Genomic DNA, 13,830 nt, shown 5'->3' with positions numbered 1-13,830 from the left:
AGACTGTGCTGCCTCAGTCCTCCTTCCTTCCTCCTCTATTCTTCCTTCTCCTTTCCCCTTTTTCTCATTCGTCTTCTCTCCACTTCCTCTCTGAGAATGCTGTCTTATTGTCCCCAGTTCTCTCTCTCTCCTCTTCCACTGCTTCCCCCCCCCCCCCCCCCCCCCCCCCGCCACCCCATGCACACACCGGTCTAGGCCTCAACTTCTCAGCCTCAAACCGAGTCAGTACCCTCCAGGCCAATCGTCTGCCCTAGGGGCAGAGCCCAGCCTGGCCTCCACTCTGAGGACAATTTGATTTTGTTTTGTTTTATTTGATTGCTTGTTTTGTTTTGTTTCTCTGTGGCCAAGGGGGTGGAGGAAGTATGTAGAAGTGTAAACAGGAAAGCCAGCCGGCCTAGCCTGGAGTTCTAAGGGCCCATATTTCATCAGCTTCCTCTCCATAACTGCAGCAGGGACACTTAACCCTTCCCTGGCAGCGAGAGCTTCTTCACTGGGGCATGAGAGGGCACAACCAGGCATCCAAAAGCAGTTTTCTTTCCCCTGCTTGATTCTTTTATCCCTGGGTTCTGGATGCTGGGACAGAAGCCAAACATTTGAAGCAAAGGAAAGAGGCAGATTCGAAGCAAAAGGAAAAGATATATTTCCGAATTTAGTCCCCTTTTAAGACTGCTCCCCTTGAATATAAGCACCCCAGCCTGGAATCTACCAGGTCAACCTGAGAGGACAGGGCTAATAAGAATCTCCCCTCCCCCTGTTTTTAGGAGTAGGCACTACTAGTCAGTTTATTCATTTTTTTTTTTTTGGAGGTTTTTAGAGTAATTGGATTTTGGGGCTGGGATCTGCCCACAGCAGGACTATCGATTGCTGCAGCACAGTTACACATCCATATTAATTAACCCAGACACCACATGGAAACTGAGCTGTTTGGGAAGGGGGAGGGAGCAATGGGGGCCCTTTATGGAGAATGGACATTTCTCCCGAAGTGTCCCTGAGGCCCAGATAGGCGAAGTTGCTGCCCACAAGAAGAATCCCGTGACCCTCCCAAGCTCAAAGTCCTTGGACTTCAGCAAGGGGTAAGGCTGTCTTGGCTGCTGCAATTGGACTCCCTCAAAAATCTTCTAGGGGGGCGTGGTGGTCGATTAGACTTCTCCTAATGCATCTTCCTTGTTCAGTTCCGTCTTTCTAGCTTTCTGATGCTGTCTCTGGTGGGCATCATCTTTGTAGTGGCATTACCAGTCCTCCACACCTTCATTTCAACTTCCCAAAAGGTAGTGGCTTTCTGATGGTTTTCAGGATTGTTTTGAGTGGTCCTTTTACTGTCCCATTTGTTGTCCGTGCTGTGGCCTTCCTTTTACTCGTCTACTCGTCTCTCCAAAAAAGTGATTAAAATCTGTTAAAGGATTTAATTAAGAGAGTTAAATGAAAAGGAAGGAGGCGAAAATGAGTTGGGGGAAAACCCACACCAAAGCTATTCTCAACGATTAAATCGCCATTTTAACAATATAATGGAGTTTGCATCCTGAAAGGGGAAATCAACGCTCATATCTCATCAATAATTCATAGAGTCCGGGATCACGCAGAGGTCAGCAGACGGGGGTGGAGGGGTGCGCGCGCCGGCCTAGTGGGGCTCCAGTCCTCTGCCGAATACATTACCCTGCTGCGGGTCCACATCGGCCACTTGAAGGTCATGCCCGGGGTATGCCTACAGGTTTAGGTGATCTTTCCTCCTTTAGACGAATTCATTGAGAATTCACTGAATTAGGAGTTCCAAGTGGAAGTGGTGGTGGTCTAAAGTCTTGAATAGGACCAAATTCCCGTTAATTTGGGAACCTGTCGACCAGTACATAGTGCTTCTTAATTTTTACTTTCTCTTCCTCTCTTTCCTTTCCTTCCCTTCCCTTTTTTTCTTTTCCTTCCCTTTCCTTTCTACCCTAACTTCCTCCCTTTCTGTTTCCCCTCTCTTTTAATTTCCTTTGTGAAAGGATGCTATAAAGGGAAGCACCTTGCAGCGTCTCACCACGTGGAAGGCTCCTAGGCCTGGATCTTCTTGCCTTCCTCTCTTAAAGGACTGGGGCCTGAGAGAGCACGGCCGCAGGTTGCCCCGAGGCTTTGGAGCACAGCATCTAGGGTTGCAGCAGCCAGCCATGGCTTCAGATCCCGGTGGGGTAGGATGAATCTTTCAGCAAGGAATAAATCCTAGGCCCGAGGAGGCTGCCTTACCTAGCCTCCAGATACCCTCCCCCCAATATCCCTAAGTGAAAAGGGGGGGCAGTTAGCATAGCACCAAGCACTTAGCAGGCCAGTGGTGAGAGAATGGAAGTATGGTGGAGTCGCCTCTTGGGTGATTTGGAGTCAATGTTGTGCACTTCTTTTTCTCTTTTTCTTTCTATACCTCCCTCCTCTGTTTTTCTTCAATTTTCTCTCTCTTTCTTGCTTAACGACTCCAAAGGACCTTATGGAAGAAGAAATGAAACCTTTCCCTGCAACAGATGGGAACCTGAGAGGTGGTATTTGGGCAGATGGGAAACCGAAAGCGCGCTGGTCCACTGCAGGGCTGCTGCGCTGGCCGGGAGGCAGAGGCTGTAACTTCCCGGATCTGCCAGTAGAGTCCGCCTTAGACCAAGTTCACAGCCAGGCTGGGGTCTTGGAGGCGTTAGAGAGCGACCGCTCTAGGTGGCCCCCGGGCCCCCGCTGGGTCTACATTGTTGGAACACAGCTCTCTTCCCACAACCAAGGGCACAGTATACTCCTCCGATCCTAAGGAAGTCCTTCCTGCCTCAAGCCCGTTCCGTTCTTCACCTTTAAATTTCACTCTTCTTCAGGTCAGCCCACTGAGCGGTTTCCATAGGCCCCTCTCTCAGGAATCATGGCCTCACTCTTTCAGATAGGAATGAAGGAAGGTGGGCGGTCAAAAGCTGGCATGTCAACCAAAGAGACCTATGAAAATGCAGAAAATAGGGTCCATGCTCCCCCCACCCCAGGGGTTATTGAAACAAACAAACAAACAAACAAACAAACAAAAACCCTAAAAGCTCTTTCTTGGGATGGGGTGCGCAAGGTGGTCAAAGGGGAGGGACAAGGAAGGTGATCTGCTCTTGGGTTTCCGCAGCACTCACAGACTCAGGGCTGTGAGGCCTGTGTTATTGCCGGAGAGGTCGCAAAGTTGGAGGGTCAAAAGTTTACGTGCATGCGTGATCCCGGCGGCCCAGGCGTCTAGCGGCGGGGGCGGGGTGGGAGAGGGGGAGGGGGAGGGGGCTGTATGTGTGAAGAGAGAAGAGAGAGCCTGGGATGCTGGAGGTAAGGAAGGCGAGTGGGCTGGAAGGGGTGGAGGCAGCAGAAATGAGATAGAGGAAAGGCAGATATTTCAGGGAGGGGAAACTGAGGAAGGAAGAAACTATTCGGCCAAAACTGTGAGGCTATTGGGCGGAGAGCTGCACAAAAGACAGCGGTCCGGGGCGTGGCGAATCCTCCACGCAATTTTCCCAAAGATAACCTTTGAGTCACCATATAAAATTTAATTAAAACCTATCCAGCCGCACACATTAAAAAAAAAATCCAATTACCCACACGTCCTTGCAGGACATTTGGCAGGGCCAAAAGAAGGCTTCCAAGGTGAAGGCTTGATTCTTGCCAACACTAGCCCCACCCTGTTTGCCCTAAAGGGGACAAACTGCGGGCTCTTCACCCACCCCCAGTTCCTGGATTAGTTGCAGGAAACTGAGCTCAAGACTTTGGGTCAGTGCTAGAGATTTTTTTTTTTTTAATTCCCCATCCTTTCCTTTAAATTTCGTGTTTAAGAACTAGGGCGTTGAAATGTAGTTCGCTCTCTCATTCTCTCCCAAGCCTCCGTTTGGATGTTCATCCAGATTCCCTCTCTCCCTCTTTGGGGGAGGGAGGGCAAGTGTGATGGAAAAATACCTAATGGTCTCTTGGAGATCTTTGTAAATGGAGTTGAAACAGGCGACCTGAAATGAACCCTCAGTCTATGCATTAAGCGTAGTTCATAAGTGAAATGCTTCCTAGAGACCTTGATAACAAAGCACATGTCTATTTTGGTCTTTAAATGACTATTGCACTAGAAGATGCCGTCACAGTCTCTTCTAAACATCTGCTGTAGGAGGTGTGCTGTGGGTGTTTGTCCTTCTACAGTGGAGAAAACCTGAGAGCGTTTGTGAAGATGACTTTTGAAATAAAGCCAATCAGAAAAAAAGGGTTAATAGTAAATTTCAAGTCAATTTAACCCTAGGGTTCCCCTTACCCCAACTAAAAGGCATTTGGAATCTGATTTTTATTTAATTCCTGAGCGAAATTCTCTGGGTGGGTGGGTGGGGTAGAGTCCAGACAGGAATTCTTGGGTCATGAGGAGGAGTAGGGGCTACAAGGACAAGTGGAGAATCTATCTTGTTTGGCTCCCTCCTAAGTCTTATTTGCCTTCATCTCAGAAGAAAATGTTGACAAGTTTAAAAAAAAAAATTCTGTTATAGACTTAGACTGGTTCAAAGTCCCAAGCTAAAAAAGGTTTCAGGAAGGGAAGGGGTGACTTCTGCCACCCCAGACCGAATTGGCTGCTTTAGGGAGTACTTTCCCAATCCATCTGTACCAGAGAATACCTCGGCCGGCCAGTCTGCCAGGACTCACACGTTAGGCTTGGCCTCTAAGCTGAGTGGGAGAGGAGTCGTTTGGCTTACCCCAGCCAGTCTGCTGGGGGCCAGAGAAAGAGACAGTTATAATAGACATTGACACTCCATCATATTTTAAAACCTTGGTCTTGCTGGAGCATGGTGGTGGGGAGATACCAGAGTTGCTGAATGAATGAGTGAGAACGCAGAGGAGGTAGTATTTTGTTTTTAGGGACAATTACAGCCTCTGAAAGCCAGATCCTCAAGCTTCCAGCCCATCTCCCAGGGCTCTTGATTTCCAGAAGGGGCTCTGCTGTGGATCAAATGATCCATCCAGAGAGGTGGGGACGTCTGGAACTCTGGGGCCTCCAAAGTTTTAGAAGAGGCAGGGTATCTGGCATTTGGGGTGACAGAAGTCTCAGACACAAGGCCTGCAGAGTGCATTTAGGGGGAACCTCGCAGAGAAGGACATCCTTGGCTGAGGCCTGCTTTCTAGGGTTTAGATGCCCAATGACACATTCTCTGCCGGTCAGGTGCTAGTGCCAGCATAGCACTTAGTGCTCAGGCCTCAGAAGGATTCTCTCCACGGGATCACACGGGCTTGCTCTCAGCGCTGGGAGCCAAAGCGGGCAAAAATATTGGAATGATGGAAAAAATCAAAGCAAGGGCGGGGCAGCCTGAATCGCATTGAAATGGAGACTTTTGGGGTGGGGGTTGGGTGGGGGAAACAGAGAAAAGTAGAACTGGAGAGGGCCAGCTGAATCAAATCCTGCTCTGTTGTCGTTTTTCTCCCAAGTAATGACCTGCGCAAAATTCAATATGACCGAGCGAACTGCGTGAGCATATTATAGTAACTGCCTGCTCGTGGGGGAGGCCCGGAGAGGGGTGAACCGCAGGTCACGGCGTCTAAAAATTATTAAAATGTTCGAGAGCCTCGTGACGCGCCTAGCTGTTTAACAAAGACTGCCAAAGTATGAGATTAATACGAAAACTTGCTCTTCAAAAACAAAAACACACCAAAAAAAAAAAAAAAAGTCTTTTTCCGGCCTCTGAGGGGGCCTGTGGTTCCTCTGCCCGCAGCCGCGGTTTGGTTTTCCGGATACACAATAGTGGACAGGAACGAGCTCCGCTGTTGCTCAGCGGGCCACGGCCGGTCGGCTAGAAGCAGGCGGCGAGCGGCTGGGTGAGTACTCTTGCCGGCTCAGGCCCTTGCTATGTTCAACGTTCTTGGGGTGCCCGGACCCGCTGGGGACTGGCCTCAGCTTGGCCCTCGGGTTCCTGTTCCTCTCTATTTCCCTTCCAACTCTCCCACAAAAGGTGGATGGTTTTTCTGTGCCGGGAGTAGGCCTGTGATGGCGGAGAAGGGGCGAGCTGGGCAGCGAGGGGTCACACTAGCAACCTGTGGCTGCCAGGAGAAGGCGGCCAAGTGGCCTTTAAAGGACCCGGAGCACTAGAGATAGGGCAGAAAAAAAAAAACAACCCACGCACAAGCCCCTGACTCTGCGTGTTTTCATTGTTAAGGTTATTGGTGTTGGCATTCTAGGCGTAGGGAGGTGAAGCTGCCTCTAGCTGTGGTGAAACCTGTCCTGGGGTTGCTGATGAATCCTGTCTTCCGCCCCTGGCCCCTGGCGTCTACACAGGGAGGGTGTGTGGATGGGGGTTGCTGCGCCTTGGTGGAAGGGACAGGTGGTGGCTCTCCAATTCGGGAAAGCGAAAATCTCAGTGCTCCGGCTCTAGGTTCACCGGCACCAAGCTTTGCCATCTCTACTTCCTGCCCTTGGTGCTCTGGAAACCTGGGCCACATCCCTTGTTAAGTGCAGATCAGCAAAGTGGAGACCAGCTGCTCTCTGGAAGGGCAGATGAGTTAGACCGGTATCCAAAAGCGGCTGGTTGAGCGGGACAGGAGCTATGAGATAGGGGAGGGGCCTGGGCATTGGAGTGGGTCGCAGTACGTCTAAATGCCTTTTGAGAAGACTTGGTTCTTGCTTGATGCTAGGATCAAGGCAGCACACTTTGTCTATGGGTGACCAAATTGAACCCTGTCTTTGATGAAGATAAAAACGACAATGCATTTTTTTCTGTCTCTCTCTCCAATTAAGTATGAGTCTGGCCTCCTAGGAGGGCATTGGGGTTAGAAGCCAAACCCAGAGGCCAGCATTGGCATGCCTAGATATATGAGGTTTAACAACAACAATAAAGATGGAGGTCTCTGGATCCAGTTGCCTCCAGGTGGGAGCTCTCCTGCCCATTTGCAAGGGTTCCTGGAGTGTGCATGGGTGGGTTTGGCTTGTTTGTGTATGTTTGTGAAGTTGACAGTGTTGTAATTTACTCAGTAAGGACAGAAGTATCCCCCCAAACCTAGGGCGCTATAGCAGTGGCGAGGAAGATTCAGCTGAGCACACTTACCCTCACCTGGACACAGTTCTCCCCATCTAAGCTCCAGATCCTTCTAGCTCAATGGCTTGTTTTTTTTTTTTTTTTTTCAGTTTAGTAAATCAACAGTTACTGGGAGCTTCAGCAAGTTCACCCAGAAACTCCAGAATCCCATTTTGGCTCCAGTGCCAGCAACCTAGGCAGGTGGACAGGCCCAGTTAGTGTGCCTCTAGCCAGAGGATTCTTGCCTAGGGATGAGGTGTGGGGAGTGGGGTCCTTGTCACACCTCTAGGGGGTTGTCTCCTTATTCCAGCCTCCAGGAGGTTGGGGACATGGGAGTTGGGAGGGGCCTGCGCATCATCTGGCTGCGACTTTTATGGTTCCTCATTGCCCTGCATTCGGAAATGAACTGCCTTTGGTCTTTTTCTCAGGTTGTAAACGGAATTGCCCGTCATTAAATATGGGGGGGGGGGGCAATCTGTTTGGTCTCCCAGCATTTTTCTTCACAGCTGTTTCTCTCTCTTTTTACCATTCACTTTTTCCAAAAGGACTTTTATTACGCCCCCTTCACACCCAAACACCTCTTCCTCCTCCCTTTGCTTTGGAAAATATCTATATATGTGTTTGATCACGGACTAAAGGCTGTGGGGGCAAGGGAGGAACCTATCTGGGGTTTTGTGTTTTTTCTTTAAAAAAAAAAGTCATGGGGGAGGGGAGGGGTTGAGGGTACCCAGAAAGGCCTGTTTCTGGCTTCGTGGCAGCCTCAGGATGACCCTTCCTCCTTTTGTGCTTAGCTAATGTTTACATCTAATAGTTCATGCACCACCGAAAGTCGCGAGGCGGCCACGAGGAGGTTCGAGTCTTTTTGCACAACAGCCGCTTTTTAAATCTTATTTTATTTTATTTTTTGAATAAGAAAGTTGAAACCCCTTGTAATCCCAAGAACGGACACACAGTGACTTTTTCTGCTCCCAGAGCTCAAAATTAAATCAAAACGAAATAAAAATGAAAACATTGAGATCTCACCCAAAAGAAGATCGCATGGAAAGTAAGAGAAGTGGAGATTCCCTGGGCCAAGAAGACCTGTCTGTCTTCCATATATACCCTGTAGATCCGAATTTGTGTAAGGAATTTTGTGGTCACAAATTCGTATCTAGGGGAATATGTAGTTGACATAAACACTCCGCTCATATTCTTTCCCAGAAGAAAAATAGATTATTTTCTAAATGAGGACAATCCAGTGACTGGCTTCGGAGAAGACTCCTTTCTTTTCCTCCCTCAACCGGTTAGGGAGAAATCTCATCTACCTGAGGTGTTTCCATGCCTGCCCCGGAAGCTTGGGTCCTTGTTCACCCAAGAGGTTAATGTTACTGGTGTTTTACATTTTATCCTTAAGCCCCAACCTACCTATTTTTATTCTGGGTCCAGAGGTCTTTATTGGAAATCATGAAGAGGGAAAAAAGATTGCTAAAGGCTGCAGTGGGTAAAGGCAAAGGCAAAGGCAAAGGAAAATTGCTTTCCAAACGGATGCGGAGATTGCTATTTCGTTGGGTTCAAGTCAAGATGCCCTGAAATTATAAGGTTGCCATGGGTGTTCTTGAGCGTGTGATGTTGGTGGGGGCGGCACAGCTAATATTCTTTACTTAGTATTCAAGGATGTGAAATTTCTTTCTGACACACTGACAGAGGCGGCGGCTTTAGTGGCAATTAGAACTCTTGGTCAGCATTGCTTCCATGAATCTGGAATTAGCAAATTACCATTCAATTGGTTTTCGAAACTTGCAGGTTTGGTTTTGTTTCATTCTATCATCTATCTTCAGTGTGGGAAGCCGAGCCGCCGTTTCTCTGACCTTGGTCCTTGTGAGTTAAAGGGAGGGAGTGATGAGGAGGACAGACTGACGGACACAGCGAAGCTCATAGTGCAGCTAAATGCGATTTGGAAGGCGAAGTCTCCCCGAATTAGTGCGTGAATTTCCTATCGATCCGCTCGCGGTTCCATTCATCTCTGACAAGTCCCTCCGCGCACCCGCCCTCTAGCTCCCTACGCCTCTTCACTCACCTCCTACCCCTCCCCATCTGGCTGCAGTGAGAAGCCCCAAGCTCACTGCCCCTCTGACCTAAGTGGGTACCCATTGCAAGAAGGAGCTCCCTGGTCTGCCAACCACTTAAAACTCCACACAGACACCCAGTGCGTGAGCTCCTTCTCATCCTGGGGAGGAGATGGAGCCCTATGGGAGGCAGAGAACGGTTGGCGGAGGTTAGGTAGGGCAGGGGTGGGGGATACACCCAGAGCCCCAACTTCTGAGGGATGCAGGGATGATTCTCTGCCTAGCCCCCCCAAAACAGGCCCTTCAATCTTAACCTGCCCACTCTTTCTTAGCTCGTCACCATTCTCCGTTGGGGAGAAAGCCAGGCGAGGAGGGGTCGCCCCGCAGGAGCCCTATGTAAATCCTGCTGTTGGATGGGTGGGGAGGGTAGAGAAGGGGAAATAAACCTCTTTGGCTGGAGTAGGGTCCGGGTGAGCAGATTTCCTTATCCGGGAATCGCAGGCCGGGTGGCCATTGGCTCGAAGGATCACGTGGGCCTCTAACTTTGTTCACTTGACAGTAAGTAGGAGGGCTTTCGGAAACAGGAAAACGAGTCAGGGGTCGGAATAAATTTTAGTATATTTTGTGGGCAATTCCCAGAAATTAATGGCTATGAGTTCCTTTTTGATCAACTCAAACTATGTCGACCCCAAGTTCCCTCCGTGCGAGGAGTATTCACAGAGCGATTACCTACCCAGCGACCACTCGCCCGGGTACTACGCTGGCGGCCAGAGGCGAGAGAGCGGCTTCCAGCCGGAGGCGGCCTTTGGGCGCCGGGCGCCGTGCACTGTGCAGCGCTACGCGGCCTGCCGAGACCCCGGGCCCCCGCCACCTCCGCCGCCCCCGCCGCCCCCGCCACCGCCCGGGCTGTCCCCTCGGGCTCCTGTGCAGCCAACAGCCGGGACCCTCCTCCCGGAGCCCGGGCAGCGCAGCGAGGCGGTCAGCAGCAGCCCCCCGCCGCCTCCCTGCGCCCAGAACCCCCTGCATCCCAGCCCGTCCCACTCCGCGTGCAAAGAGCCCGTCGTCTACCCCTGGATGCGCAAAGTTCACGTGAGCACGGGTGAGTGCGTGGGCACCCCTTCCCCTCCCACCCCCGGCGCTTTACAGTGAAGGGACCTCCGAGGCATGTGGGGGAGGGAGCTAGGGGAAGCCAATTGTCCCCGCTATAAACTCGCCATTGCCAGAGATTTACGGTCTCCTGTTTTCAGAGCCACATAATTACATCGCCCATAAATTTTTATGGCCTAGTGGGCCCTGCGCCTTTGAAGTCATCCTCTTCTTCATTCTCCCAGCGACTTTTTCGCCAGGGATACTCAGTCCCAGTAAAGTTGGAAGTTGGGGAGGGGTGTGGGAGGAGGGGAGGAGAAGGAGGAGGAGGAGGAGGAGGTAGTAATCCGTATTTAAGCAGAGAGTTGAATCAACTTCCTGGATTTCTTCTTTTTTTTTTTTCTCCCCCTTTTCTTCCAATCTGGTACCTTGGCTGGAGAAGTGGGCAAAAGTTTTTACTGAGGGGAAGGCGCTGCTTGGGATCTGAGCAGTAAGGGTGGGGGCTAAGGCCCGGAAAGGTCTAGGACAACACCCCTCCCACTTCATTCTCCCACCCGGGGTCCTCAGGCCAAAGAGTGAGATGAAAATCTTTCCAAGATTCCTCACAGTGCCCCCTCCCCCAGGCAACAAGGACAACAGCACAGCCCTTCAAAAGTTCGAGGATTTTCTCTTCCATGGGTTCCCGATGTCGTCCCTTTTCGACCCCCTCCCTCCAAGATGAGGTAGTGAGACCAGGAGGCTCGGTGTTATCTGGAAGAAAGAAAGGGTTTTCCCTCCTCCCTTTCGGGGGCAATAAAACTTTCTCTTTCTCCCTCTCTCTGTGTGTGTCCAGTAAACCCCAATTACGCCGGCGGGGAGCCCAAGCGCTCTCGGACCGCCTACACTCGCCAGCAGGTTCTGGAACTGGAGAAGGAGTTTCACTACAATCGCTACCTGACGCGCCGCCGGAGGGTGGAGATCGCCCACGCGCTCTGCTTGTCCGAGCGCCAGATCAAGATCTGGTTCCAGAATCGGCGCATGAAGTGGAAAAAAGATCACAAGTTGCCCAACACCAAGATCCGCTCGGGTGGCACTGCGGGCGCAGCCGGAGGCCCCCCTGGCCGGCCCAACGGAGGCCCCCCTGCGCTCTAGTGCCCCCCAAGCAGGAACTCGAACCTGGGGGGAAGGGGGAGACAGCGATCACCCAAGGGGGGTGCGGGGTATGGGAAGTTCCCCGGGCTTGAGCCCAGAAAAACCTATCTACCCTACCCCCACTTTATCTATAAGGAATAAACACAGAGAAGGGGGGTAGGGAAGCCTTATTTATAGAAAGGACAATAGGGAGCTGGGTAAAGTCCTTCGAGTCTCTTGCTTTCTTCCTTAAAAAAGAGAGAGAGAAAGAGAAAAGAAAAAGAAGGAAGGAAGAAAAGAAGGAAGGAAGAAAGGAAAAGACAGAAGAGAAATGGAGAAGGCCGCTGCGCCTGGTTTTCAACTTTGGTGAAGATGGATCCACACTTCATCTTTAATCATGCCAGGCCTGGGCCCATCCGTCTTGTTTACTCTGCCGAGGAGGAGAAGACGAGCTTCGGTGGCGACCATTACCTCGACACTTGGCTAACAAATGAAGCCGGGCTCGGCCGCTGCCGCCCGCCTCTGCTGCTGCCGCTGCTGGACCACAGCCTGGATTTTCTTTCTTTGTCCCTTACTCCTGACACCCAGCGAATGCACCCTCAGACTGCCAGATAGCACAGTGTTTTGGCCATGGTAACACACACACACACACACACACACACACACACACACACACAAAACTTTCCTCCCAGTCTGTGCCAACTTTGGGGTGGGGGTGGTAACTTCCACAATAGACTTAGAAGGGGGGGGACAGAAGGGAAGCGAGGGGGCTGTCTGCACAATGTGGCCTCCCAAATCTGAACCCAAGAAATAAATGAAAATTAGAAAAGAAAGCAAGCAAGCAATGTGGACACTCAAGGGGGCCTTCTGTTAGAAGGTCCAGCAGGACCTGGCAGGGTGAGGGCCAGTGGAGTTCTGGGAGCTGGGAATGTCTTCTGGGCAGTGGACAGCAGTAGAGCTGAGGCCTTCTCTTAGGTTACAAATGAATGTGAAATTAGGAAATAAAATGCTGTAGCCCTCCTACTCTGGAAGGACAATGTTGCCGAACCCTCTCCCGTTGTTATCATTGTTGCATCGTTGTTTAATTATTATTATTATTAATATTATTATTATTATTTTATGTCATGTGTGTCCTCTCTCCTGTTCTCTTTCTGACATTCCAAAACCAGGCCCCTTCCTACCTCTGGGGCTTCCTGAGCCTAGAACCTTTTGTTGGTGTGAAAATTTGTGTCCTGTACAGAGTGACAACAGAAATAAATGTTTGGTTTCTCGTGACCATCACATCGTGGTTTTGTTGGAATGTTGAAGTTCAGGGTGTGAACAAGTGCCCCCCACCCAGTGTACATGCCAAACATCCTAGAGGGTGTGGCCTCACAATTAAACTTGTTTGTCTTCTGTCTTTCTTTTTCTTTCTTTCTTTCTTTCTTTCTTTCTTTCTTTCTTTCTCTCTCTCTCTCTCTCTCTCTCTCTCTCTCTTTCTTTCTTTCTTCCTTCATTTTTCTTTCTCTTTCTTCTTTTAAAGCTTCCTTGGGAATTTCTCTCTCAGAAGAATTCTTCTACATTGTAGAAGCTGGTTTGTTTACCCTTTGGGATGGATGTGTTTTGTTTTAGGTTTAAAATCCCCCAATCCCCCAGTCCAATCCAAATATGAATCACAAGGATTGGGAGGGCTGATTCCAGTCCCCAAGGTGTGGTGTGTGTGTGTGTGTGTGTGTGTGTGTTCATTGTAGGACACCAGAAGCTTAAGTAGGGCAAAGTCTTTCATATCGGGATTTATTTGTCATAAGCAAATAAAATGCAGTTAAGCTGTCTCCTTCTAGACAGACGGCTCTTTGGTTATTAAGGTTCGAGAAAGGACTCCATGAGGCCAGCCTCTTTCCTCCCTGCAATAAGAAGGTATCACTTTCCTTTGAGGTGTTTAAGGCTTTAATGAGTCTAATTTTTAGCACAGATGTTTCTGGGTGTTTGCAGGGTTTCTGAGTATTTTTATATTACAAAGGAACTAGCCGGTGCCATAGCTCAAACTCTGACAAGCAGATAGATAATCAAGAAGACAAATGGGCTCTTTTGTGAAGCCCTGCTCCTGTATTAATTTTCATTTTCTTTCTCATAGAAAGTATCGAAAGTAACGCTGGGGACCAAATAGCTGTCTGTCTCTGAGATCCCAATAACCCCCTAGAACGGAGTGGGGGCAGGGGAAGGGATGCAGGTGATCCTCAGAGATCTCTGCCAGGTCTGGGTCATTTTTGTGTACTATAGTCAAGAAGTTCTGAGGCCCGGGATTCTAAACCTGGGTTCTGTGAGCCTGTGATGGCTCAGGGGGCGGCCGCAAAGAAGCTGCACAATTCAAAGTCATTTAGGTTTTTGTTGTTTTGTTTTGTTTTTTGTTCCATTTCTTTCCAGAAAATAAAGAGCCAGTCCCTTGCACGTGTTTGACTGTTGTTTATTTTACATTTCTCTGGTTGGCCTGCAAGGCTAGCAGGAATCTGAGGAGGCCAGAGAACCCAGCACAGTAGAACTGCCCACTAGAACGAAATCAGAAGACCAGTTTTTAAAGAGAAAGGAAGGGAGAAAGAAAGAGTTGGCTGAAGTGT

The 13,830-nt window shown here is 49.9% G+C and overlaps 2 protein-coding genes across 3 annotated transcripts in view; both read left to right on the top strand.

Moving 5' to 3' along the window:
• The first annotated feature begins 5,465 nt into the window (after positions 1–5,465).
• Positions 5,466–13,830, top strand: part of Hoxb3 (homeobox B3) — a 33,871-nt gene continuing 25,506 nt past the window's right edge. Inside the window, exon 1 of one of the 2 annotated variants that reach the window (XM_052194862.1) lies at positions 5,466–5,802. The gene's annotated coding sequence lies outside the window, so the exon portion shown is untranslated. The remainder of the gene's footprint in view (positions 5,803–13,830) is intronic. The other variant, XM_052194860.1, reaches the window with a different exon arrangement.
• Positions 8,174–12,517, top strand: Hoxb4 (homeobox B4). The gene is made up of 2 exons (XM_052194864.1): positions 8,174–10,139; positions 10,959–12,517. Exons 1-2 carry the CDS (start codon positions 9,686–9,688, stop codon positions 11,255–11,257), a joined length of 753 nt encoding a protein of 250 aa, XP_052050824.1. The 5' UTR covers positions 8,174–9,685; the 3' UTR covers positions 11,258–12,517.

The sequence above is a fragment of the Apodemus sylvaticus genome, chromosome 10 (genome assembly GCF_947179515.1).
Source record: "Apodemus sylvaticus chromosome 10, mApoSyl1.1, whole genome shotgun sequence".
NCBI lineage: Eukaryota > Metazoa > Chordata > Mammalia > Rodentia > Muridae > Apodemus > Apodemus sylvaticus.
The sequence above is the reverse complement of the archived record's forward strand: the minus strand, read 5'-3'. Positions and strand labels throughout refer to the sequence as shown.

Coding starts and splice junctions, on each gene's coding strand:
- Hoxb4 (XM_052194864.1), top strand. CDS start 9,686: ATGGCTATGAGTTCCTTTTTGATCAACTCAAACTATGTCGACCCCAAG. Junction 10,140..10,958: donor CAAAGTTCACGTGAGCACGG/GTGAGTGCGTGG, acceptor GTGTGTGTCCAG/TAAACCCCAATTACGCCGGC.